General features: G+C 42.8%; 1 protein-coding gene across 1 annotated transcript in view; it reads right to left on the reverse strand.

The window, feature by feature from the left end:
• The window catches only part of slc36a4 (solute carrier family 36 member 4), a 247,794-nt gene extending 220,907 nt beyond the window's left edge, over window positions 1-26,887 (reverse strand). Inside the window, exons 1-4 of the mRNA XM_079514352.1 lie at window positions 26,008-26,887; window positions 20,629-20,746; window positions 18,770-18,860; window positions 12,450-12,538 (exon numbers count right to left, since the gene is read on the reverse strand). Of these exons, the coding sequence (XP_079370478.1) occupies window positions 12,450-12,538; window positions 18,770-18,860; window positions 20,629-20,746; window positions 26,008-26,029 (320 nt within the window). The 5' untranslated portion in view covers window positions 26,030-26,887. The remainder of the gene's footprint in view (window positions 1-12,449; window positions 12,539-18,769; window positions 18,861-20,628; window positions 20,747-26,007) is intronic.
• Window positions 26,888-27,153: the final 266 nt, after the last annotated feature.

Genomic DNA, 27,153 nt, shown 5'->3' on the forward strand with positions numbered 1-27,153 from the left:
CCTGAGCTGTAGTGTGAACGAAGGGGGGGGGGTGGGTGGCTGGGCAGCTGATTGACACAGCTGTAACATCTTCCGTTGATTAGCTGTCTCAGAGACTCACTCTAGTCTTTGCTCACTAAAGCAGTCCGCAAGACTCCGCATAGGAGCTGATGATTACAAGGTGAGAAAATGAATGCTCAGTTTTGCTAAATGTAGCTTATAATATAAACTAATATAAGCTATGACCCCTCCCAGACCAGTGGCTTCAGACACAAGTCGGCGCTAATGAAACTCCACAATTGACCAAAATACTATTTATTTATTTTGTCACATTAACAGTTGGAATGTTAAAGAAGGTTTTTATTCCAAACAAGTATTATTAGTGTCATTAAGTCGTTGCAATTGCATTGCAAAAATGTCTCTGTATTTACAGTTTATTTGTGCATTTTGGGGTTCTGAACAGCATTGCAGTGTGTTTCTGTGACAACCACACAATAATAAAGACAACAACATCATTATTGTTAACTTGATATGATGCTGTAGGCCTATCTTGTAATAAAAGTATAAAGTGACTTTACCATCATCCACTGATCAGCAAAGTCGCTGAGGGTCTGATGAGTGTCTTGTAATCCATTCTTTAACTCCACACATGTATTTTGTAGCTATGTACTGTTTAGCGCTATGTGTTTAAATCTCTGTAACTTTGTTACTGTTAAATAAAATGCTGCAGCGCATGATGATTTATGATGAGAATAAAACTGTGCGTCGTTGCGGTAAACCCGTCTTTTATATAATTGGCTTAGTTTTCAAACCATGACATTGTTGTTAGAAAAGCTGAAATATTGATTGAGATGATAAGTATAGTACAAAACCCGCTGTGAAAAAAGACTGCTTGGAAAGTATAGTGAATCCTGAGGTATTTTTCCCCCCTGATTTCTGTTGGGAAGGCTGTAAATGTAATGCTTTGTCACAAGATTGCACGGCTGATAACAGGCATCCCTTTTAGAGTTCTCATCGGGCCTGAAAATTAAGGCCCGGCCCTACCCTACCCTAACTGGGTCGGCCCGAGGCCCGGCCCGACCATAACAATTACCATAATGTCAGGCCCGAAAACCCCGAGTGAAAAAAAGAGAAAAAAAGGAAAAAGAAAAATGCCACTATATGGCCGCGGCGTCGTGGATTATTGAGACGACCGTGTCAGAGAACGCACTAATAAACTAGTCGTCGAAATAAAGGATTTATGTAACTCACGTTAATTGGCTGATAATGTTCTATTTCCAACATTCTAATGGTTTCCTGCAATTTCCAGGGGTGAGTAAACATCTTCTGAATCAAAGTAGCAGCGATCCTCTGAAGTGACGCAGTTAATTATGTCCAATAGGCTACTGTCCCGTTAACAAAGTGCAACTTTTTCATCATTCACCGTTACCGTTAACAGTCCCGTTACTGTATAGTTTACATGAATCATTGCCTCTCAAACCCACATACCACGCGTAATGTGCGTTGCCTAACCAAAAGAACAGACATACAAACCATCAACATGCCGCTCGATGGCGTGTCGAGTCTGTCGACAGCTTGCAGATCTTTTATTTTGGGCAGTGGGCACACAACGAGGCGCGCTGCGCTACGATGGGGAAATTAAATAGCTGTACAGCGCGCTGCGATACGATTTGTAAACCAAATAGCTGTAGCCTACAGTGTGACTGTAACATTGCTTGGTCATCATGTAACTATATTACGTCGTGTGCAGGCGCTTTCATAGTTATATGGAGCATTTACCGTGGTGACGTTGATTAGGTAGCCTAATTTAGCTTATTCACCCAGCTGGGTTCAACGAGTTAAGCCCCGACGTTTCCAAACGTCGAGCTATTGCGGATGAATCGATGGTCTTATAAAACATTTAAGCATATGGCAAGTTAACTTAAGTTATATAGTTGATGCTGAGCAGTAAGCAGCTCATTTGGTTGGCAGACCAGAGGCCAGCCAGCGGTAGCAAGTTCAACAACCACCGTTCTATTCTGTCACTTTGGTGCGCTGCTGCTGATCATCGACTCCTCCTCCTTCAGTCACATATATATAATAGCCGCCCTAAACTGTAAAAGTTAATCGCCAACATTCACCAGCTCAGCCCTCTTCATATTAAATAAATACGTTACACAAACAACAGAATTTTTATTTTTGTTATAATAAAATGATAAAAAAAAAAAAAAGAAATCACGGAAAATCACAGAGCCCGAGGCTCGGCCCGGCCCGACTAATTATCGTGCATTTTGGGCCCGACCCTACCCGAAAATGTCGGGCCGGGCAGAGATTGAGAACTCTAATCGCTTAGGGGTAAACATTTTACCTTTGTATGTACATAATAATAATAATGTTAATGTAAGGCATTTGTACATTTTTTGCTATATAAGATATCCATTATCATGGGGAAAGTGCAATGTTGTACAAGTCAATTATGTAGTAGGTTCATGTAGGCCTATGTGAAAAACTAGTTTAATTATCATCTCTTTTTATTATTTAGTTTATTTAGTTACATTGTAGATTTTGATTATTATTACAAAACATGCACTAACCACTTTAGTCCTATATTTCTATATTGCAGCTTTGATACTTTTACTTAAAAGGACCACTTCACCACTTTTCAACATATCTTCATATAATAGGTCCTCACTAATAATCATGATAAAATGGCACCATTTTTGTCTACTCTGTCTGTGTCTCATAGGAGGGCTGTGGGCAGTTCAGAAACCCGTCCACCAGTCCAAAAAAACGTCCAAAGAATGTGAGTACTTTTCCCCACCACTGCATACTTGTATGTAAGAGTTGAATGCAAGAAGAGTTTAATGCAAGACATTTCTCACTGGTGGGGGGATCACTCCCCCCATTAGGGGTGTGGTTAGGGGTGGAGACAAGTAGCTATTGTCACACCCATTCCTCTCAGCTCAGAGGTGCTAAAACTTTGAAACCTTGTCAGGGCATTTTAAGTACTTTGGGTTTTTTTGTTTAGCAAGTTTAAAAGAGTCATATCTTCTGCAAATATGTTCCGATTTCAATGAACAATACATCATATGAAAGCTTAGATTTTGTAGTTTCATAATATGTAAAGAACTGAAAAATGACCATGGCCTACTTGTGTCTCAAACCACTGGATTCGGTCATATATAAATAAAGACTATGGCAGATCATCAGCAGAGGGTTGCCAACCGTCCCGTAAAAAACGGGATCGTACATTATTTGGAAACTAAATGACCCGTCCCGTAATGAACTGTTACGGGACGCACTTTGTACCGTATTTTGGGGTGGTGGAAGAATGACTATGGTGATTCTCAGTCACTAACAGACTGTCTGCACGCACAGCCAGCCTGCTAACCATCCCATAGGCTAGTTGCTTTAGTCCACCGGACTCATAGAGTATTAAAAGGATAGAGACTGATCTGGCGTGAAGCTCCCCCCCCCCCCCCCTCATGTCAGTGGAAGTTGCTCAGTGGCGTTTTGAAGCACCCGGAAGAGCCTTCTACTTCCGCCTTTTTTTCCCGATTTGGACACCAACATTTTATGCCCAAAATGCGGAAGTGCAAACGCGCTCAATGTTAAAGCCCAGCTGCACGGGGTTTCCCAATCATACTTCCACGGGTCCGCATGCAGTCCCTCCTCTTACCACTAGGGCCCAGTGCTTCAACGTTGGATAGCCTCACTGGCCCCTTGACCGGACTGAACCAGCTATCATAGAGCTATGGGATCGTTAGCAGGCAGCTCATTGGTCGGTGCTCTAGACTGGACCAATGAGAAATATATGCATGCAGCAGAGCCAATCACTATGAAGTATCGTATCTTAGCAACCCTGGATCTCCACAACAAGTACACATGGATGACAGCCAGCCAAAAGTTATAGAAGCGAGTCATATCAGAATAATAATCAACAGGCTAGGCATCGTTAGGATTTGATTGCCAAGAGTCAACTACAGGAGTGGGACAGGAAGGATGGGATTTTTTTTACTCTGGTCTAGGATTGGGACAGGACAGGATTGTTTCTGTGGGAGTGGAATGGGACAGGAGTGGAAATCCACTCCCATGTCGGCCTCTATACCAGGGCTAATCTTAAATTAAATTAAATTGGGATGTACTGCCAGTGTACAATGTGAAAGCCTACATTTGGTGGCGGCATTAGTTTAACACATTTTTTTCTTTCTATTCTTACATTCTGCAGATGGAAGGAAAATCATTTTATGGAAGAAACGCACCGGCAGTGTCCGACCTCAAGGTATTTTGAATCCAGTTGTTTCTATGCATACACCTGTTGGCAGCATGAGTTGAACACGGAGTTCAACTGGCTTTTTTCCTTTCTATTGTGACCTTCTGCAGGTCCCACAAGATGTAGAGCTACCTCACACAAACCCTACACGTGCAAAATCCAACTTGAAGGTATGTTTAAATCCTCACACTCTGTGAAATAATCAGTCTGATTTTAACTCTGAGCGTCTCCAAATGGACCCTACAGGTCTAAAGATGGAATATCCAGCTAACATGATTTACTTTGTCTGTTCCAGTGTCGTCAGCGTGCACAGGAGTTACCTCCAACAAAGAGACAACGTTTGGAGCCAAAAGGTGGAATTGTCACTGTGCCGGCAGCATCCGACCTCAAGGTATTTTGAAACCAGTTGTTTCTATGTATACACCTGTTAGCAGCATGAGTTGAACACATTTTTTGAGTGGTGAAACCACTCCATCAAGGAGCTATGTGTCCCTGGGTCCATGTCTGGGTCTGTCCATCCCTGTCTGGGTCCGAGCACAAAAAATAGCCAACAGTGGGTGCTGTTGCACCACTCTCTTCAGACAGGTCTGATTTTTCATTGTATTGTGACCTTCTGCAAATGCAAGGATAATTAGAGCCACCTCGCTAGTAATTTTTTCACTATAGTTAAAGTACTGAAGTACTTTCTGTAAAGAAAAGTGTTGAAAAGTACATTCTTTCTCAAAATCAGACTATTCTATTCTATTCAGGGTAGTGACTCATTGGATGCGTTTCCGGATCCTCCTACCGAAAGCTCCACTGCACCGTATGGCCCTGACTCAACTGTAAGGATGTCGGATGAAGAATATAGCGGAGAAGAAATCACCTCCCCATCACCTCAAAGTGATAACAAGAGCTCCAATTACAGCAGTGCACATAGCGGAAAAGAATGCCACCCACCATCTCAAAGTGATGACGAGAGATCCAATGATGACAGCAGCGCAGATGTCGGAAAGGAATGCCACCCACCACCTCAAAGTGATGACGAGAGATCCAATGATGACAGCAGCGCAGATGTCGGAAAGGAATGCCACCCACCACCTCAAAGTGATGACGAGAGATCCAATGATGACAGCAGCGCAGATGTCGGAAAGGAATGCCACCCACCACCTCAAAGTGATGACGAGAGATCCAATGAAGAGAGCAGCGGAGATACCGAGGAAGAATACTTCCCACCACCTCATAATGTTGACGAAATAATGTATATCATTCAAATGCAGCATGCAACCACACTTTACAATTTTTCAAAATTGAGACTTTTCTAGTTATTATTGTTATTATTATGTACTCTGCCACGGTCTCACGTGCAGTCCAAGCTGACGCAGCAGAGTGTTACACACCAGTTTCAGCCAATCAAAAGCCGCGGTCAAAAAAATAAAACAAATCGATAAATAAACAAATTATATAATGGCTCATTTTGGATTTTATTTTGTCAAATCGTTTGAACGAAAGGTACACGGATTGTGGCCAATTACATATAATTGTTGGTGTCCTTGACATGAACTACAGAGCACCGCTGATTTTGTAATAATGAAATATCTCGCACTGATTCAGTTTGATGGAGGGGATTCACACACTCTGAACCTCATTGTAGTGGGTTGCAAACACAAATATTTCGGTATTAACAGAAAATGTATTAATGTTTGTTATCCTATAGTATAGGCCTATGTCCTTACAGCCTGGTGAGACTAGCACAGAATCTTCAGACTCTACGGATTCTCCTAACTGACTAAAAGCCAATGTAATCCTGATAAGAACAGAAGATGATTGGAGATAGTACATACATGGAACTGCAATAAAAACCTAAAATGGACTGTCATTGTACATTCATGGAAAAGCAAAAGAAAGACCATGGATATCAGGGGAAATGTTGTAGTTTTCAATGAACTTGCAGAGACGGGACTATTTTCCATTTTATGAATTTGTACATTTTGTAAGAGATTAAGGAGTAGACTACTTCAATGTCCGAGGTTTGAATGTGTATTTAATCTGCTATTGTGCGACTGATTACGCAAAAATAAATATACATTCTTAACAGTCAACTCGTCCTGATTTTAAACCTTTCATTTGTCATGTTTGAGCATTCGTGTATTTTACATTAATTGATTCTCACCTAAACTCTAAAACTATAATTCATGATAGAAAATTAAAAGATGTATTACAACTATTTTTAAATATATAAATAAATATGAACACAATTTTGCCTTGACAATTAGTCTAAATTATCTTTGAGAGGATTTGATTTTTAAAATGTTAAACAAAGAAAATGCATCATGATTAAATAACTGACATTCTATGAACTTTAAAATGTTGAATGTCCATCCTCAAAATACCTTGAGAACCGGTTTGACCGGTTTGTCAGATCCATAAAATTGTTGCATATTCGAACTCAGTGCACTTGATTTAGGGGGGGGTAGCCAAAATCCTGGCTGTCCTAGTGCAATTCTTCTAGGACTTGTAGGCGTGTTTCGTTTCTCTACGACATTTCTACGCGAACTCTATAATTAGCCAACTAGGGGCCAATTAAGGCACTTCTGGTTGTCGGATTGAGATATAACCTACATATTCTGATTCAGCGCCATTGATTTAGTGGGGGTAGAAGGAGTTTTGGAGCAAAATATGAATTTATTAAACTTTCAAACAGCAATTTCACCCATTTCTAAGTTTTCTAGACAGTTAAAACTAACACCATTAGATTTCCATTACTTGACATAGGGGGGGGGGGGTGTATTTAGAGGAATCCTTACAAAATTGGATTTTTAGTGGCCTCCAACGCGTTCAAATAAATTACAAATCCAAAATGTGTCCGTTTGTTTTGAGCAGGACATTCTTTTCTTCGTCTCATCAAGCTGAATGCATTGAACTTGGTCCTGAGTCTCTACGACACTTCTAACTATCAAAGGTCATGCCCGTGACCCCTGTGCGGCTTTGAGCCCCTTTTAGGGTTAGCATTTCACCATTCAATACACTGTAAGGTTTACCATGTCTATAAGGCTTGTGGATTACAGGTCAGAGTTGGAGAACTCTTGCTACGGGTGTCGCACGAGAATGGCGGACCTATCGGAGCGTAGATCTTGGAAAGCTGTACGCGCCCATGTGAATTGACTGACGGACCTATCGTTCCCGAGCTATCGTGCGTTGAAAACTAACCCTAACGCTAGCCAATTAAGAGAACCGTAAGTCTGTGTGCTGGGAAACACATCAGCGTGTTCAGCTTGTCGTGCTGAGTCCGAAAATGGTCTCACTTTTTTCCAGACGTGTTTCGAGGGCAAGGGACCGATAGGAGGCGTTTACACCCACTTCCTGACATTATAGAGAGATAAGACCACTGTTGGAATCGGGTCGAAAAAGTAAGTGGGGATACATACCCCTTGATTATTTTAAAACATTGGAAATATATCGTTTCTGGGTGCATTTGTGACACTTTTACAAAACCTTGGTGCCATTTTTGACCACTTTCCTGGGATCGGACAGTCTCGACATTATGATATCTGGATTCAGCGTCGAAAAGTAAGTCTAGATAAGTACATGTTCATTTTTATACTATGTGTTTCCCCTTCCGTCTGCTATTTCACCACTTTCTAGACGTCACACAGCAACAGCAATATGTGCATTGGATGCAGCGTCAAAAAGTGAGTCTACATAGGTACCTTGAGAATCTTGAGAACCCCAAAGACACCCCCAGGGGGCGACACGATTCCAACGAACCCACCCCCGTCCAAAACGGTTGAGAAATAACAGTTACCCTGTGAGGGTCCCTGGGGGGGCCCGGTTCGAACGAGATTCCCCCCGTCCGAAACGGCCCAGGGACGGCCGAGATAACCCGCGGACCCCCGCGGACCCCCACCTGGGCACGAGACCCCCGGGAGCGCGTCCGGGACGGCGGACTGAAGGGAACAAGGGAACTTGTTTATCTGTTTCCGTTTCCTTTCCTCTGGCTGATGCTCCCTGAGCGGACTTCCCCCCACTCCCTTAGGCCCCTCCCCTTGCAGCCACTTCCTGGTCACGCACTTCCTGGTCTGCAGCCAGATGCTTCTCACTTATTTGAGATTTGTACTTCACAGTTAGATTGCCAAACCAGCTGGACACACCGTATTTTAGGATTGACTCTATACTAGCTCTGTAAAAGGTCAACATGATATTTACACTGACTCCAAAGAACCTAAGTCTTCTGAGAAAGTGTAGACGCTGGTGTATCTTAGAACACAGTGTTGTAACATGCGTGTGCCAGCTCAGGTCCTCATCGATCTGTACTGCCTCCCAGGTATTTATACGAGGGGACCGGTTTGATGTTATGGTCATGGACACTGATCATACTGTGGTCTCCTATGGACCTGGAGTCCACTATGACCTCCTGTTTTGTTTACATTTATTTTCAGATGGTGCAGATCACACCACTCTACAGGGCTCCAGCGTGCGACCTATTAGGTCGCATATGCGACTTAATTTATTAAGGGTGATACTTAAAATTGAATGAGGTCGCACAGGTGCGACTTGCTGGAATGATGAGTGGTGGGGGAAAAAAACATCCCGCAGTGCTTGCCCGTTCCATTGATTGAAAACATTGGACGTTCGCCTGACGCCCAGTGTTCAAAGAACGATCATTCACAAAAACCCACAAATAAGCCCTTCAGACTTGGATGGTCAGAGCGGCGCGATTACATACAAAGTCAATTCAAAGACGAGAATTGCGCAAACGGGCGCGGCGCGACCTGCCGCGGTACAAACTGGACGAACCGAGGCGAATATATATTCAGGTCTGAACGCAGCTTATCCGACACAAATTAACTAATCTTTCTCAGCTGTACAATTTCACTGGAGCGCGCAGCGCCCATATCTAACTGCATGATGATCAGTCATGATCTACACAGACAGCCGACTCCCGACCCAAACACTGAGTGAAACTTAGTAAACGTGTTGTTTGATTAAACATGTGCCACGAAATGTGCCACGAAAAATAGCTTCCAAAGCTTGTTATGTTTGCATCGAGGAAGTAGTGTCCATACCATACGTCCATACATGATGATCGGCCAACAAAATACATTAATCTCCCTGATGCCTGATTTATTCTTCGTGTTCCGTGCTGAAAATAGCTGATCTACAAGCTCACAACGCGCGACGCGTTGTGAGCTTGTAGATCAGCTATTTTCAGCACGCGGAGATATGCAGGCTCTGAGAGCATTCAGAAACTTTTGCCTTCACAATAAAAGCATGCAGCTTTCACAAGTTGGCCCATAAAGAAAAGGATTAAGAATTTGGTGGCATTTCACATTGCAAAAGATTTTTTCCAAAATGTAAAAATATTATAATAAGGAATTCATTTGGATAATGGTAATGGAGATATTGTACAAATTGTCACTTTATTAATCCAAAAGGTTTGGACTGCATTTAATTTTCAACACAAAACCTTAAACTGACTTTCTGTGTGTGGAATATAAATATTGCCTTTATTGACTGAGTGACTTTGTGGTGGGTTGAAACCATCTACAGTGTTTTGAAGTATAACCAGGTAGGTTGCTGTTTTTTACACAGTGACCTTTGTAGGGGGTTTTATGATTCAAACCTTATGGTGGAAACCACTACATAAATAAATGGCGCCCGATGTGGGGGCATGATAAGATCATGTATTAATACCACGCTATACAAAGAAAAAAATGGTGCTACCTAATTTGTGGTGGTGCTACCAAATGAAAAGGTAGGTGGCACCAGTGCTACCTGTGAAAAAGTTAGTCTGGAGCCCTGCCACTCTATAAACTTGTCTACTCCCTCTGTATGGCTGAGGATGTTATTATCGCTCTTGAGCAGACTAAGTATCACAGTGTCATCGGAAAACTTGATAACAAACTGATTTGGATGTGAGCTGACACAGTCGTCCGTATACAAGGTAAACAGAAAAGAGGAACTGACTGTTCCTTGGGGCACCCCTGTACTACACAGTGTCTCCTCTGAGAACACAGAGTTAAATCTCACCCTCTGTGGTCTCCTAGAGAGAAAATAAAAATACCATTTTATTATAAAGGGGTTCACATTTAACTGAGCTAATTTACGCAACAGAATGTCTGGATGTATAGTATTAAAAGCCAAGCTGAAGTCGATGAAAAGTAATCTGGTGTATGCTACCTTACTCTCCAGGTGTTTCAAAGTGAGATGAGTTACTGTAGATATTGCATCCCATGTACTGCGTTTCTTAGAATATGCAAATTGATACTGGTCTAGTCGAGGTCCTACCTCCTTTCGGAGTTCCTCTGTCAGGATCCTCTCCAGTGATTTTACTACATTAGATGTTATAGCCACAGGCCTATAATCGTTATTCTCTAGTGGACATGCTTTCTTCGGGATTGGGACTATCACTGATTTTCTCCAAATCTCAGGCACTGTATGTGAGTCTAGTGACAGCTGAAAAAGCCTGTGCCAGGCTGGGGCTAATTCCTCAGCACACGTTTTCAACAGGAAAGCATGCATTCCGTCTGGCCCTGTTGCTTTATCGGTCTGTATGGTTTTGAACACTTTACAGACGGTGTCCTGATCTATTACCATCCTGTCATTAACAGCATCACAGTTCAATTCATTAATCACCTCGTAGCATCCCTGAGAAGTATCACGTCAATGCTAGCATCCTCAAATAAAATGTCCCAGTCAGTACATAGGAAGCATCCTTTTAGCTCCTCAGTTGCGTCCCTAGACCATACATTTACTGTCTTTTTTACCGGTTTACTGGATTTAAATATGGACCGGTACGTTGGCATGAGATAGACAGTGTTATGGTCGGACATGTCTACCGTTCTATGGTCGGCTGTGCCGAGTGGAGGCCTGGCCCTGGCTGTGTATGCTCCCCGAATGTTACCATAGCACTTATCCAGGATTTTATCCTTCCTTGTGTTACACTTCACGTACTGCTGGAATCCTGGCAGAAAGGTCTCCAGTTTGCAGTGGTTCATGTCGCCCAGAATCAGCATGGTCGCGTCTGGCTTGTTCTGTAGGTGCTGATGCACACAGTCAGCGATCCGACTCGCTGCTCTGGTGGCGTTAGCATCTGGTGGAACGTATATGACACACACAAATATGTTGGAAAGCTCTCTTGGCAGGTAGTATGGTCGTAATGTGATGCATAGCAGTTCAAGATCGGGATTGCATATCTTGTCTCTGACCGCAACATTACAGCACCATTTGTCTCTGATGTACACACAGAGTCCTCCCCCTGTTTTCTTTCCGGAGCTAGCCCGTCTATCAGACCGGATTAGCGTGAAACCCTCCATTTCTACCAGGCTATCTGGTATATCCTCATTGAACCACGTTTCCGTGAAAACTAGCAGCCCCGACTCGCGGTACTCAAAGCTGACCTTGGTTTGTGTCCGTAGTTCATCCATTTTCCTCCTCAATGCGCGGGCGTTGCACAACAGTATGGGTGGTAGCGGTAGTTTAGCCGCTCTCCTGATCCGTTGTCTGATGCTGCCTTTCCTGCCTCTTCTCCTGGCCCTCTTCTCCTGGCCCTCAGCAGGTCCGGCGATGGTGGTATTCTGCCCTCCCGTAGTTGCAACAACTCATTCCCGCTGTACATCAAGCGTTCTCCTGCAGCCTCGTACATTAGGCACTCCACAGCCCAGTTGCTGCTGGTCAGGATTAGCCATGTTACGAGTAGCCACTCCATCCTCCTCCGGTTCATTCCTCTCGTAAACATTCCGTAGTATACACTCTCAGTCGGTGCAGTGTACAAAATGTCACAAAGTAACAAAAAGTAACATTAACTTGCCAAAACAAAACATAAAGAGACAAATGTGCAGCTGTGCTCCTCTCCATGCCTCCCAGAGCAGCCTTTCACCATCTCTTTTCACTCAATGAACATTACAGGATCTCATGAGTGGCAACGTAAGAGGTGTGTTAACAGGAACTCAGGAGTGACAAAGTAAGAGAGGTGTGTTAACAGGAACCCAGACTACTCCAAAATAAATTGTGGAATTTTGCTAATTTAAACAGATTTTTGTAATATCTGACTGTTGCTGACTGTTGCTGATTTTTTTCAGAGCTGTACAAGCACTGGAAAGGGTGGTCCCCGTGGGTGACCTTCCTGACCACCGGGCCCATAAACTATGTTATGGGAGTATGTGTGTGTGTGTGTGTGTGTGTGTGTGTGTGTGTGTGTGTGTGTGTGTGTGTGTGTGTGTGCGTGAATGCGAATTACCTTTCACTAAGGTGATGGCTGCAGTGGACCAGGATGTGCATGCAGTGCACACACACAACACCCATCAACACCAGGCATATGGGTCCAACCTGCAACACACAAAGGAGCTTTATTGGCATGAGAAAACATAAGTTTACAAAACAAGCAATAGTCCGACATTTGTCGGACTATTGTTCGAAATACATGAAAAAAAAAGCGGAAAAGCGTGCAGTACACTGCACCCCCATTGGGTAAACAGAGCTATATCACATTGCATCGTTAAATTATATACAGGGAATAAAGCTTTTTGAAACTAATAGCACCAATCTTTTGCAGTCATTTTGAGACAAATAGCAGCATTTTTCCTCCAAACAATATAAATAGTATACAAAAGAAAAAAAGCCTCAAATTTAAAATGTGTGAGAAAGTAGCAGCTCTGTTTAACGCATTCATTTGAGCAAGTCGGGCCGATATATCAAAAAGTATTTTGTAAATCTTCAAAAATAGCAAACAAGCTCAGAATAAGCACCCACCGCCATTTGATAGAAAAGAAGTACATGGCTAGTACAATTCCCCCGGTGAGTGCAGTACACTGCACACCACACCACAACCTGACAAAAAGGGTTACCGTCCACTCATATGTGAGGTCCATTTAACCCATTTAGGCCTGGCCTCAGAATTAAAAAAAAAAATCTTCTAAATAAATATTTTCACGATTTTTCAAAAATAGCAGACCTACAAGCTCGTAGCGCGCCACTCGGTGGCGCGCTATGAGCTTGTAGATCTGCTATTTTTCAATAGCTAAATTATAACATAATGTTTAAAAGTTAAAACACCAAAAGGGATTCCCGCCCAAAATGGGTTAATAAAAGCCGTGTTGTACAGTAGTGGTATATATATACGGGGCTCCACATTTCTCCTCTTACAAGTAATTGCACACCAACACAGCTGACGCAAGAGGAGAGGCAATAAAGCGCACAATTGCTTTCGCAAACCTAAAAATTGGTACCTTTTCCTCAAACAATGATTTATGGCAGCCCTGCAAGGCTCTCAAAGGTATTCTCTGTATGTTGAGTTTCCTCATGGCTGCACAAAAAAAATAAGCCTGCTGAAACTTAATCTATACAAATCTTTAGATTCACTATGGGAATGCATGTGCGTGATTGTGTATCTGTGTGTGTACGGTATGTGTGCATGCAAATTAGTAAGCGATGCCATTTCAGCCAGGAACAAACATGATAAAGCACATTCACAAGCCATTCATCCACTGAGAGAACAGATGCGGACAAATAGCCGCGCTAGCTTAACCCATTTAGGCCTGACCTCAAAATTTAAAAAAGATCTTCTAAATCCTCCAGTTTTCTGAAATAAATATTTTCACGATTTTTCAAAAATAGCAGACCTACAAGCTCGTAGCACTCCACTCGGTGGCGCGCTATGAGCTTGTAGATCTGCTATTTTTCAATAGCTAAAGTATAACGATGTTTAAAATGTGGCAGCGGTGGCCGAACGGATTGCGGAGCGGTCTTGATACCGGAAGGTCGCCAGTTCGAATCATCGGACACGTTAAAATTACCACCGCTGGAAACAAGTTCTTGAGCTTAGACCAGATACCCTGGGTAAATATAGTATTCATTTAATTTCATTTCATTTCATTTCATTTCATTTCAAACACCAAAAGGGGTTCCCGCCCAAAATGGGTTAATTCATGGAGCTATAGTTCTGTAACAATACAACGTTCAAACTATGTTATTGAATACTTAAAAGGTCTACGGTCCAACGGCTCTAGGGCATTTTGCGTCCATCATTTTGTGAACGTAAATTTATGGCATGCAAATTGAAAATCAGCACACTGTGTGCTCATGAATATACCAAGAGAATTGTTTGGAACATTTTTCCAGAACATAATTCATCTGACTGCCTCTGATAATAATGCTCAATAATCGGAAGCAATATTTATGCATGCATTATTGCATCGTTAGCATATTCATAATAGTGTTATCGGTTACAGACATTGCAGGTAAAGTACTTTCTAATCTAACTGTACAAAGAATTTAACCCCAGTTGGGCGGGAACCCCTTTTGGTGTTTTAAACATAGTTATAATGTAGCTATTGAAAAATAGCAGATCTACAAGCTCGTAGCGCGCCACCGAGTGGCACGCTACGAGCTTGTAGGTCTGCTATTTTTGAAAAATCGTGAAAATATTTATTTCAGAAAACTGGAGGATTTAGAAGATTTTTTATTTATTTTGAGGTCAGGCCTAAATGGATTAATAAACACCTCCCAACATTACATTGTTTCCAATAACTGCGTAAATGTGTTGGAAGTGCAACTATACTGCACAATTGGTGCAGGTCATTAAAATAAAATGTTACTTTCATTTGCATTTAATTTCCCTCTATATCAGAGGCAGCTGAGCGCCACCATTTGTATACGTTTTTTCTCGGAGATCATTGTACATTACTCCTCTAGAGCAGGGGTTCTCAACGTTTTTGGCCGGGGACCCCCGGAAATGCTTTGGCAATGTCTCGGGACCCCCGCCCCGCCCCCTCCCGACCCCCAATATAAATTGACTGCTACAATAACCTTAATAATAGAGACAATACACCATAAATAAATACTGAAACCAGATATAATCATTAGGGAAGGTGTATGCATGTACTATGTGTAATATATGTAAACTCTTCATTTATTTATTTTTAATAATTTGGGGACCCCCCAAAATAATTTGGCGACCCCCCGAGGGGTCCCCACCCACGGGTTGAGAACCCCTGCTCTAGAGAATAGAGTCCTTGAGGGAGTTCCAGAGGGCCCCCAGCTAAATCATACATAGGAACCAAATGACCAAATGGACCTATTAAATATTTGTATCTGGTTGGATATGAGCTGATCACCCAAGTTCCTCCGGTCAGAGAGGTTTCATTACACCAAAGTAACTTTTGACAGAATGGCAGTTTATTTCTCCATTTCATCATGAGCCATGGTTTCTACAAACAAAGTAAAGAAATGTAATACATTAACAACTAGCATTCAAACAATGACCCTTATGGGTCTGTAACTCAGAGAGTGTACCCTAACGGGTCCATTTGGTTCCATTTGGCTCAGGTGGCTCGACTCAATTTACAGAATCTCTGTCTCCGTCCGTCCGTCCGTCCGTCCGTCCATCCGTCCACTGTCTGTCTGTCCGTCTGTCCACTGTCTGTCTGTCTGTCCACTGTCTGTCTGTCCACTGTCTGTCTGTTCACTGTATGTCTGTCCACTGTATGTATATCTGTCTGTCTGTCTGTCTGTCTGTCCACTGTCTGTCTGTCTGTCCACTGTCTGTCTGTCTGTCTGCCGTATGTGTCCCACAGGCATAATTTGGGCACCGTCCAACTGAGCGTCCCAGTGTCCCCACATGACACAGGTGTGCCGAGTTGCAATTTCGTCTGACTGTTTACAATAGAGGTGCTCCGATCAATTGGCCAATTTTGGCTCCAAATGACTCGATCAGTGATCGGCTTTTAACATTGATTGATTATGATTAAAATGAAAATAACTACTGTGAATGTTGTTTCTCTCTTCCAGTGTCCCAGGCGGCCAGGCCAGCTAGGACCAAAAGATTTGAGGGTCTCGTCATCCGAAATATTTATCAATAAACCTTTTATATACACACTAGCTTCATTGACTTGTCCATGCCTTTTTGTTTTCTACTTTTGGGGGGTTTCAGACGTTGTACAGTACTGTTACTGTATGCATAATTGTGTTAGAGGCAATGAATAATAAGGCAATTTTACCAGTAATGATGCTTTTGATGAATGTAATGTGCTTTTTATTGCCTTCATTAAGATGAAAAGTATACATGATATAGTGGATATATTATGAACAGATAACTGATAGAATACGAGTGCATACAGTATGCCATGTTTAACTGTTGGTTTATTTCATCATCATGGATTCTGTCAGTTGATGTATTGTAACATCATTTAACAAAAGCCAACGGTGTGTGAACATGACATTGGAACTGTACTGGAGATGACATCTGACAGTCAACAGCGTCCTGATCTGGAAGGTGATCGGATTGTAGCCATGCCGCAGTCAATACATGGTTGCCCAAAATTGTATCTTGTATCATTTTTTTTAAATAGCAATGGATGGCTGGGCCAGAGAGCACAGGGGGTCATAATTAGCTAACCAGGCCTCCTTCCTAAGCCCACACTTCAGCGAACCCCCTTCCTGCCTGCTAGCAAGGAAGCTCTGAGAAGGAAGTGAAGTGGTCACGTGACTGGGCTGCGCCATGACACTTTCATGGACACTTTCATGGGAGCCAAACTACCCGGAAGTTTGGCAGAATGCACTGGAGTCAATGAGAGCTCAGTGACCAGCTCATGAACAAACATTATTTATGAACAATTGAGACCTTTTGTAAAGTAATCACTTCTGGAAAATAACAGAAGACATGTAACACATTATTGTCTGCTGTGTTGCTTTTCGATGTGTACACTGTGTGATTTTTATAGAGGTATGGTATCTAAAGAGCACAAAGTACCTTTCTGAACGCACCAAGTTTCGTGAGACTTCCCACCATTTCCTGTCTGTCAGCCAAATCTCACGATACTTCGGAGCCAGAAACGTGCTGCGGTTTAGATCCTCAGATAAAATTATATACTGTGCACTCTGTGCACATCGAAAAGTAAGTGAATAGAAAACAACCTGTGATATGTCTTCTGTTATTTTCCAGAAGTGATTACTTTACAAAAGGTCTCAATTGTTCATAAATAATGTTTGTTATGAGCGGGTCCAGCCGGCTCCATTCACTGCCATGTATTCATTGCACTTCCGGTGTGAGTTTGGCTCCCATGAAAGTGTCCATGAAAGTGTCATGGCGCAGCCCAGTCACGTGACCACTTCCCTTCCTTCTCAGAGATTCCTTGCCTGCTAGCTGCAAGGCCCCCTATCAATCAGCGTAAAAAAGACAGAAGTCTAGATAAGACACCTCAGTGGAACCCTGGACATTTCATTTCCCCTCTGTGGAATGCGCATCGCGTCACAGTATTGGAGCTCTGACCAAGAGCACAATTGAAGAACAAAGAATGTGATTAAAACCACATATGCCATAATATTCTGTGATCTGAGAATAGTACATTGTCATGGTGTTTACTGCACTGCAGCAATATCTTAACTGTGACAGTTTAAATGCGATTCTTCTTCTTTAAGACTATTATTAGTTCAGCTTTCACATTTTACCGTCAACTGATCAGGCAAACACGTTCTCTCCTCCGTAAACAAATAGTAGTTTAGACAATGAGGCGCATCAGTGTAGTACAGTTGTGTCAGTGTGTTGTTTGGCCGATCTTAGCCTCAAAGCTTCATGGGTGTCAAGCTGATGAAATAATAATACTTTCAACAACATCCACATTCCCCAAACGCATAATATAATATGCTCTCTACCTGTGCTCAAACAGTCTGTTGCATTATTAATCAGTTACAATTTACAAAGTAAAACAAACATGCCTGAGTGAGACTACAAAACGGAACACTCTAACACTCGCGCTCTGAGAAAAGACGCCAGAACGGAAATGGGCAAAGCAAAGGAAAGTTCTTTGTTTACCCAGGGAAGTGGACTAAGCTCGAGATGCTTGTTTACAGCCACACCCTGCTCATAGAACATTTCATGGTAGGGGTTCAATGCCTTGCTCAAGGGCACTTCAGCGGTGGTAATTTTAACGTGCCGGTCCGGGGATTCGAACTGGCGCCCTTCCGGTATCAAGACCGCTCCGCAAACCGTTCGGCCACCGCTGCCCTGGCCAGGAATGCCATGGCCACTATCAGGCCAATATTTTTCTTCAGTTTAAAACTCTGTCCTCCTATGCTTCTTGCTGGAAATCAATCAGCTAATTAGCCTCCTGCTTAGTTTCATCCAGAGCTATTGAGTGTGTCACAACACAAGAATATTCATCTAATGTTGAGTCATTTTGCGAAAACCCAAGTTAGTCATTTAGATGTTTATATAAAAACATCCGAATACAATCACCGGTCTCAATGAATTCTGCTAGCGCAAGCTACTAGCCGCTTTGTCACTAAGCCCATTACATTACAAACACTTAGACAAGCACACATGGCGGAAATTCATTTAACAGATGTGCAATTAGTAGAATAACAAGGATTAAAAAGAAATCCTATTGTTAAGGACATCATATTTACTGTAATTTCATTAAGCAAATCGAGTAACTTCAATTGTTTCAGCCCTAAACACGAGCCTCCTTTCAAGCAGGATGGAGAACAGTCTGCAGGCAGCACAGAGTGTGCAGCAGCTGTTATGGCAAAAGTGTTGGAGGGAGTTTAGTGAAGGGTACTTACAATTATCCCGGCATTGTGCACTGCCAGAGGTAGTCCCAGTAGTCCTGTACCTATGTTCCCCTTCAACAGATGAATGAGAGCTTGGCTAAACCTGTAGAGAGCACAGAAAAACGTTCCTACATTAACACTAAACCCGTAGAGCACAGAAACATAATTCCTACGTTAAACACTTGCAGAGTGTAGTAGAGGCCTTTTGGGTTTATTTTCCCCTACTGGCACTTTCCTTATACATACATGCATATATTTATATATTATATATATTCTACAGTTTTAGGGGTTGACAGTGACACTATTAGGTCTCAGAGGCACTTGCCCGTCGGGCAAGTACAGGTCATGTTCTACATGCCCAAAGGTCATGCCCACTTGCCCGAAAAGTAAATTGTCCATTATAAAAAAAAGTTTAATTAACATTCAATTTTATACCGTTTCAGTTTCTGAGGCTGTGCGATAAAGAAATGTCATACCTCAATTCTGCCGAATATGACTATGGGTTCACACTTTATATTTTTAAGTGTAGCAACACTCAAAACAGCACATTATAGGTAAACAGTGCTCTTATTTTACATTCCACAGACCAGAAGACAGAGCGGTCTGGCCAACGTTCAGGTGTTTAGACAGATATCTCCTGTTGTGTTTATAGATGGTTGCGTCCCCTTTCAAACGAGCACTTGCCCGGTTGGGCAACCTGAAAGCAAACTCCACCTGCCCCAAAGTTGTATTCACCTATAGTGGGCAACCCTTTGGGTGCATACTTAGTTTAGACTAGTCATTGGTTAGACATGGGTTAAGGTTAGGTTTAGGTGTGCTGCCCCGTGGGAGGTTAGGGTTAGGGTGAGTGTTTGAGATAGGTTGTAGTTGTAGGACTAATGACTGGTCTAACCAATGACTAGTCTAATCAACCCCTGAGTGTTTTTTGAGTGGTGCAAACCACTCCAACAACCAGCTTTGTCTGTATGTTTGTGTCTATGTATGTGTGTACCTGTACGTGTGTGTACCTGTACGTGGGACCCAAAAAAATGAGCATGGTTACTATGGTCACTGACATTACGTCAGACCACAGCTGATCAGGGTATACAAGACCTTGCACCACTCAGTTCACACGGGTGTGATTATTTAGACCCACCTAAGGTCACACAATCATGATGTGAACTTGAATTCAGCTCAGGATGTCTCCACTCTTTACCTTCATTCATTCCTTCCTCTCTCTCTTCACTGCATTATTAAATCAAGCTGAAAGCTAAATAAAGTGTGTCTAATGACAAAGTACTAAGCAGGAAAAAATCAATCAATCCAATCAAACTTGCAATTGGATCATGTGTAAAGATGGATGGTAGAACACGATACAGAGGTCTGTGTGTGTGTGTGTGTGTGTGTGTGTGTGTGTGTGTGTCAGACTGCCACAAAAGCTTCGTTCGCTTCCCGCGTTTACGCGTCTTATTTGTAGAACTAAGTGGTGTGTGGATGTGTAAAGACATGTATGGTAGAAGTGGTGTGTGGATGTGTAAAGAATCGATGTGCGGTAGAAGTGGTGTGTGGATGTGTAAAGAATCGATGTGTGGTAGAAGTGGTGTGTGGATGTGTAAAGAATCGATGTGCGGTAGAAGTGGTGTGTGGATGTGTAAAGAATCGATGTGTGGTAGAAGTGGTGTGTGGATGTGTAAAGAATCGATGTGTGGTAGAAGTGGTGTGTGGATGTGTAAAGAATCGATGTGTGGTAGAAGTGGTGTGTGGATGTGTAAAGAATCGATGTGTGGTAGAAGTGGTGTGTGGATGTGTAAAGAATCGATGTGCGGTAGGAGTGGTGTGTGGATGTGTAAAGAATCGATGTGCGGTAGGAGTGGTGTGCGTGCGAGTCTTACGAGATGCCTTGGTGGTTGGCGAGCTGGACAGGAAGCAGCTCAGGGTCATGGTCCTCATCGGAAACCTCCTCCGAAGCCACGCTATGGTTCTCAATGAGTGGGGTCATCACCTCCATGTCTAGAGTTAGGGTTAGGACAAAGTAATTTCATATTATTCCTCGTAGTGCAGTGATTTTCAACTGGCTTAACCCATTGAGACCTGAGACCCGATTCTACAAATGTCTTCTAAATAATTCTGTACTGGCCATATAAGGAGCATGTCTTGAGTGTACAGGGTTGGACAGGGTGGACAGTTATAAGTCAAAAGGGAGACATCGAAGAGGAAGGATGGATGGGGAAGGATCAACATATGGAATGTCAGAACAGGTTCTGACATATATCCATATATGGAGATCTAAGGGTTTGAGGTTTGAGGTCAGATGTAGAGTTGCTGGCCAATATTGATGACATCAGGGATATCCATATATGGGCTTAACTGCGACAGCAGGTCAGGGATCTCCCTGATGATGTCACGTGACGTCACAAGACCTGGACACCATATATGGGGGCTTGCCTGGGGTGACCAACCAACCAACCAACACACTGACGGGAAATGCACGATTCCATAGTAAATGCGACCTGCGGTCGCAATAATATATTTGTAATATTTACAATTTCATATTTAATCTACAGCTACACAAACAGTGGATTGCTCAGCATGTAAATGCAGAGCAAACTGACACTTTCTCTCCTGAGCAGTCATTATTGATCAAACAACAAAAGAATGTGAAACTGTATGGGGTTTTGTGAGGAACTGGAAGAGAAAAAAAAGAGTAGCCCCTGGAGCTTAACTTAAAGGTCTCTAATTTATTTCAACAGACTTAAATGCTTTTCAAAGGTTTACTGCATAACTTGACCTTTAGTAAGATACAAAAAAAAGCACTCTTCCCTGTGGGACACAGGGCATGCCCTCTGTTCCCCCTCTGTTGTTCATTCAGCCTTGATCAATTGTACTGCATTTTGGTGACTCCTCACGACAACCCACTTGTTTTGTGCCAACTGTGAGTAGAAACGATTAGTTATGGCCTTTATACTTTTTAACCTTTTTTTTGTGGAACATTGTAGTGCATTGGACAGCTGAGAGGGCTCTCTAATTATCCCATTTTGGGCGGGAACCCCTTTTGGTGTTTTAAACATGATGTTATAATTTAGCTATTGAAAAATAGCAGATCTACAAGCTCATAGCGCGCCACCGAGTGGCGCGCTATGAGCTTGTAGATCTGCTATTTTTGAAAAATCATGAAAATGTGGCGCAAATCTTTGAATATATATTCTTTCAGAGCGAACCTTTTTAACTCAAATCTTTGCTTCTGGGGGGTTCCTGGAACAACATATTTTCAGATGGGGGTCAGCGGCCGATTACATATAATTGTTGGGGTCCTTGACATGAAATATTGAGAACCACTGTGAAAATTGTCATGATTTAGAAGACATTTTTTTTATTTCGACGTCAGGCCAAAATGTGTTATTATCAGATAAGACCCATGCTTATTCCGAAGCTCCACTGCAGCCATCGGGCATCCGTCAGTGGCGTGTGATTATGAATCCCACCAACGTTCTAGGGTAGACCCGCCTCACCATGTGTCTGATTGGCTCCCGGGAAGGCATAGTATTACTGAGGTTAGGCCGTTCGGGTTAGGTTTAGGGGCGTGCATACTTAGTTTAGACTAGTCATTGGTTAGACATGGGTTAAGGCTAGGTTTAGGTGTGCTGCCCCGTGGGAGGTTAGGTTTAGGGTGAGGGTTTGAGATAGGTTGTAGTTGTAGGACTAATGACTGGTCACAAAAACAAGAACCGTCAATCACAACGACTACTGGCCAATCACAGCAGGGCTTTACTAGAACGTTGGTGGGATACATATTAATAACGCGTCAGTGGCGCATCATCGTCAACGCAGGGAATGTTCCATTTTGAATCAATGCAGGGTGCTCCTGGACGGCGTCCAAACGCATCACAACGCAACGCACCCAGTGGAGCCCCGGCGTTAGAAAGCAGGTGTTATCAATATCACAGATGCTTGACAGATAGATCCTCCTGACCAGTGATTCTTCTGCTGCTTTTTAATACCATCAGATTTAGCTCTCATCTGTCTCATCAGTGAGCAGTTTAACATACCACACGGTGATGGAGAATGTGACAAGCTGGCGCTGCTGCTGTGATAAACACGTATGAGTATCAGGGGTCATCAATGTGCCCGACCGTGCATGGTCACGGACAAACGTGTCCGTGTCAAGACCGGTTCTATGTGACATGTCCGTGGCAAATCTTTGATTTAACCCATTTTGACCTGAGATCAGATTAAAAAAATGTCTTCTACATCCTGACAGTTTTCTGAAAAAGCTATGTTTCTATGTCAGTGGTTCTACGATTTTTCAAAAATAGCAGACCTACAAGCTCATAGCGCGCCACTCGGTGGCGCGCTATGAGCTTGTAGATCTGCTATTTTTCAATAGCTAAAGCATAACATAATGCTAACACCAAAAGGAGTTCCCGCCCCAAAATGGGTTAAAAAATAATAACACTAGAGCCAGTCTCCAGCTCCAGCTTTTGTTTTGCTTTTTTGTTTCTCTCAGAAAAGGTAGGGCACTGATTTAATTAACACGGACATTACCAGTAAGTAACACGTCATTTGTTACAACAGTTCTATACTGCCCTACCAAGCCAAAGTGCAGTGACCACGCAATCAACGATTTAACTGATAAAGGGGTTGAAAAGCCAAATGTGTCATCAGCATATAAGTGATATTACTAGGGTGGGACTTAAACTGATTCATTTAGATTAGTTTATTACAGAAACAATAACGCAATGATTTTTTTTTCTTTCGTTTTTGCACCACAGAACTTTGGCCCAGTGGATGGGACATTTATATTTAGAAAACTCACGCATTGATTCAAATCGTATACCAAAATCAGTTTTAATTGAAAAAGAAAAACTATAATTTTGTTATAGTTACTGTACTTTACTGTACTATACGGTTTTATTGTTATTTATACTTGTATTGTTATAGTGCTCAGTTTGAAAATTGAAAGGCCCTTTAGGCTGCTCAACAGTGCCACTTTAGGGCACCCTGTGGTACTGCTGTCCATACCCCAGACAGACATACGGACATAGACACATAGGGACACGCACACTCAGTCATTGGAGCGGTGCGCACCTCTCCAAAAAGTCTTCCATGCCAATGAATGACCCGATTTTAACATACCATAGTTAACATGATGAGAGCTGGATTTCCCCAAATGCCCATTGACAAAAACATTGCCAGACAGGTACCAAACAGACCAAACAAGGTACCAAACAGTGACGGATACAGAACATGCCTATATGACTGGGACTAGAAAAATCTCCCCGAGTCTGTTTTTTTTTTTTTTTAGGGGCGCTAGTCCCTCCTATGCCCAGATGTGTGTTTGTGTGTACCCCATAGCAATGATTTGATTGGGTGAGCACCCCATAGCGATGATTTGATTGGCTGAGCAATGTATGTATTAAGGATAAAAAGTGCAGGACAGAAAAATGAGGACGCCAATTGTGATTGGCCGGAATGTGATGATAAGGAGGCCGACCCACTTCACACAGGTGTGATTTATTTGTATTATTATAATGATTCTTGCCACTGTCTCTGATTGTCTTTCATGCGTTGAAAAGTTCAAAGCAATCACTTCAATATAGAAAGTGAAGAAGGTGAAGTAGAAGTACGGAGAAGGCCATGGAAATAATAACAGTAATAATACACTTGACTTGTTACAAATTGCTCCATCTATTCCATGCCAGAATTCCCTCACAGCTTCCGCTATGTTAATAAAATAAAATAAAGTACAAAGGGTTCTGGGGTCAAACCCACCATCTATAGGAAAAGGGTTATATATACTGCCCACATGAACTGAGCTTCACTGAAAAGAGAAAAACAAATATTTGTATATCCAAATGTTTGCCTACTACACGAATAATATAGTTATAGGGTTCAGAAATTCAATATGTGAAGAATACTAACTACCAGTAAGACGCCTGAGGGCGAGAAGCGACCTCGCATCCGCCTGGGTGATGGCAGACTGCTGGGCGAGCGCTGGCGCTTTGGCATGGGGGGGGGGGGGGGGGGGGGTCACATCAACATATGGAATGAATTCTGTACTGGCCATGAAGAAGCAGTTCACTCAGTGGAGTGGGCGGGGTCTATGGGTTGGAAACCAGGCTATACTTTCCCCATTTTCAACTGTTTTTGAGTGGTGCTAGCCACTCCTATGCAGAGCTATATGTGTGTGTATGTATGTATGTATGTATGTATGTATGTATGTATGTATGTATGTATGTATGTATGTACTAGAGCTGGGATGTCCTACCCGAATCGAGCCCGACCTTAATTATTAATATATGCGTCCGACCCGGGCCCGACACCGTCGCTTTTTTTCCCCCTTCATTTTTCTTTGAGGAAGGCACTTTCATTATTACACTGACAGCAAACATGTTTTTGTTATAATGTACAGCTCGCCTTGCCTGACTGTTACGTTTAGACATTATGCCACACTGTGCCTTGTAAATTACCATGAAAGGGGCACATTTTATATCTATAGCCTACTACTACGCTGATTAGTAAATAGTATAGAGCAGCTCAGCAGCACGCACACACGCGCGCACACACACACACACACATACACACACACACACACAGACTGTTCGTGCAAGTTGCAAACTCTTAATAAAGTAGGCTATTCAATCAAACAATCAGCGCCAGCGGCAGGCTATTCAATATTAATGGTAGCCTATTTGCATGGATCGAGTTATTTACTCATACTCAACTGTTCACTGTTTAACAGCTAATAAATCAAACTATTTATATTAATCCAACCATCACGGTTTACATGTTGTCATGGAGAAAGAGATCACATCCACCGTGGGTGGGTTTAACCATAACGCCGTCCTCCTCTGTTCAATGGTTCTTCCAGCTACGCTAAAGATTGCTAATGCGTCCGACCCTAGCCCGACCCGTCGGGTACCGATGGGCCCAGTCGGGTTTCGGTCGGGTATCCCAGCTCTAGTATGTATGTGTACGTGTCCGTGCTGCAACAGCGAATAGTGGCCAGTAGAGTGTGTGCGCGCACACACGCGCCAGGGGGTACAGTACAGTACAGTACAGTACAGTACAGTACAGTACAGTACAGTACAGTACAGTACAGTACAGTACAGTACAGTACAGTACAGTACAGCACCACTCACTTCAGACGGGTCTGATTTTACTGGTATTTTGACACTTGCTTTGGCAATGTAAACATGTTTTCTCATACAATAAAAGCTCCTTTGAATTGAAGTGTGTGCGTGCGTACGTGCGTGTGGGGGGGTGGGGGTTACCTAGTTGTTGCGAGGTCCCCATCCTGCGCCGAACACCTGCTAGGGAGCCACCACACTGACACTGACAGAGGCTGGCCTCCTCGTGTGTTTGTTTACTGTGTATAGCCAGGTCACAGAGTCAGTCGCTGGAATGAGTTGGAGAGGCAGGCAGGCTCTTATTTAGAGGCCTGGTTGTAATTGTTATTAAGGAAACAATGGTGGGAAACCACCACCAACAACAACATGGACAGGACAGTCTTGGAAGATGACGTGCAGCCTGCTCCCTGTGGCAGTGGGCAACAAGCAGCAAACATTATATACCAACTTAAATAAAGACCGGGTCTTTCTGGCTGAGAGAGAGCTATATAGAGGAGGCTCGGGAAGGAATGTTTTAGATGCGGTGTTATTAGTTCATGAGGTTATTAGCCTGGCCAATAATACACAACAATGTGCCAACACAGACAGTGTTAGCCATGTCTTAATAATAAACAAAGTCTATTCAAGGACTGTTATTCCTTTCCCTCGACACATTTGGCTGCCGACAGACTCAGAGGAAGCCAGGTGGAACTCGATCATTGAGAACGTCGTTTCATTTCAATAACGGACAAGTGTCCCATTAAAATAAATCACAGCTTATCATTTTTGCTTCGATAACGAGCCCTGCTGTGTCCAGTATGGTCCATGTTGTATGACCCACGGCGGGATAATAAGACTCCTTTCTGTTGACAAAACTCTTGAAGTACAGTAGCTGGGATTCCCATCGATGTTATAATCGATCGTCCATGGCTGTCCTCTTCTTGTAAATGAATGAATTACAAGGTTAATATTCCACGGATTAAAAGGAGACAGACAGAGAGAGGCAGCATCTCTTCCTGATGAGCCTGCCGACGAAATCTGTGCGGCTGTGAGACGTCATTATACGCCCGCCCAGGAAGGGTCCCCTCTTAAAGGGACCGTGGCGTGTCTATAAACATAGTTACCATTCCTCTGTCAGGTGTGACCTGGGTGTGACTGTGAGGAAGGGTCTGCACGTGTGCATGTGTGTCTTACATGTGTTATAAAATGGAAACACTGTATTTATTATTTCAGAATATTAGGCCTACTACTATAGTGTCTAAATAATAATTGGGAAAAACGATTGATTGATTGATTGATTGATTGATTGAT

Source organism: Electrona antarctica (genome assembly GCF_951216825.1).
Source record: "Electrona antarctica genome assembly, chromosome: 11".
NCBI lineage: Eukaryota > Metazoa > Chordata > Actinopteri > Myctophiformes > Myctophidae > Electrona > Electrona antarctica.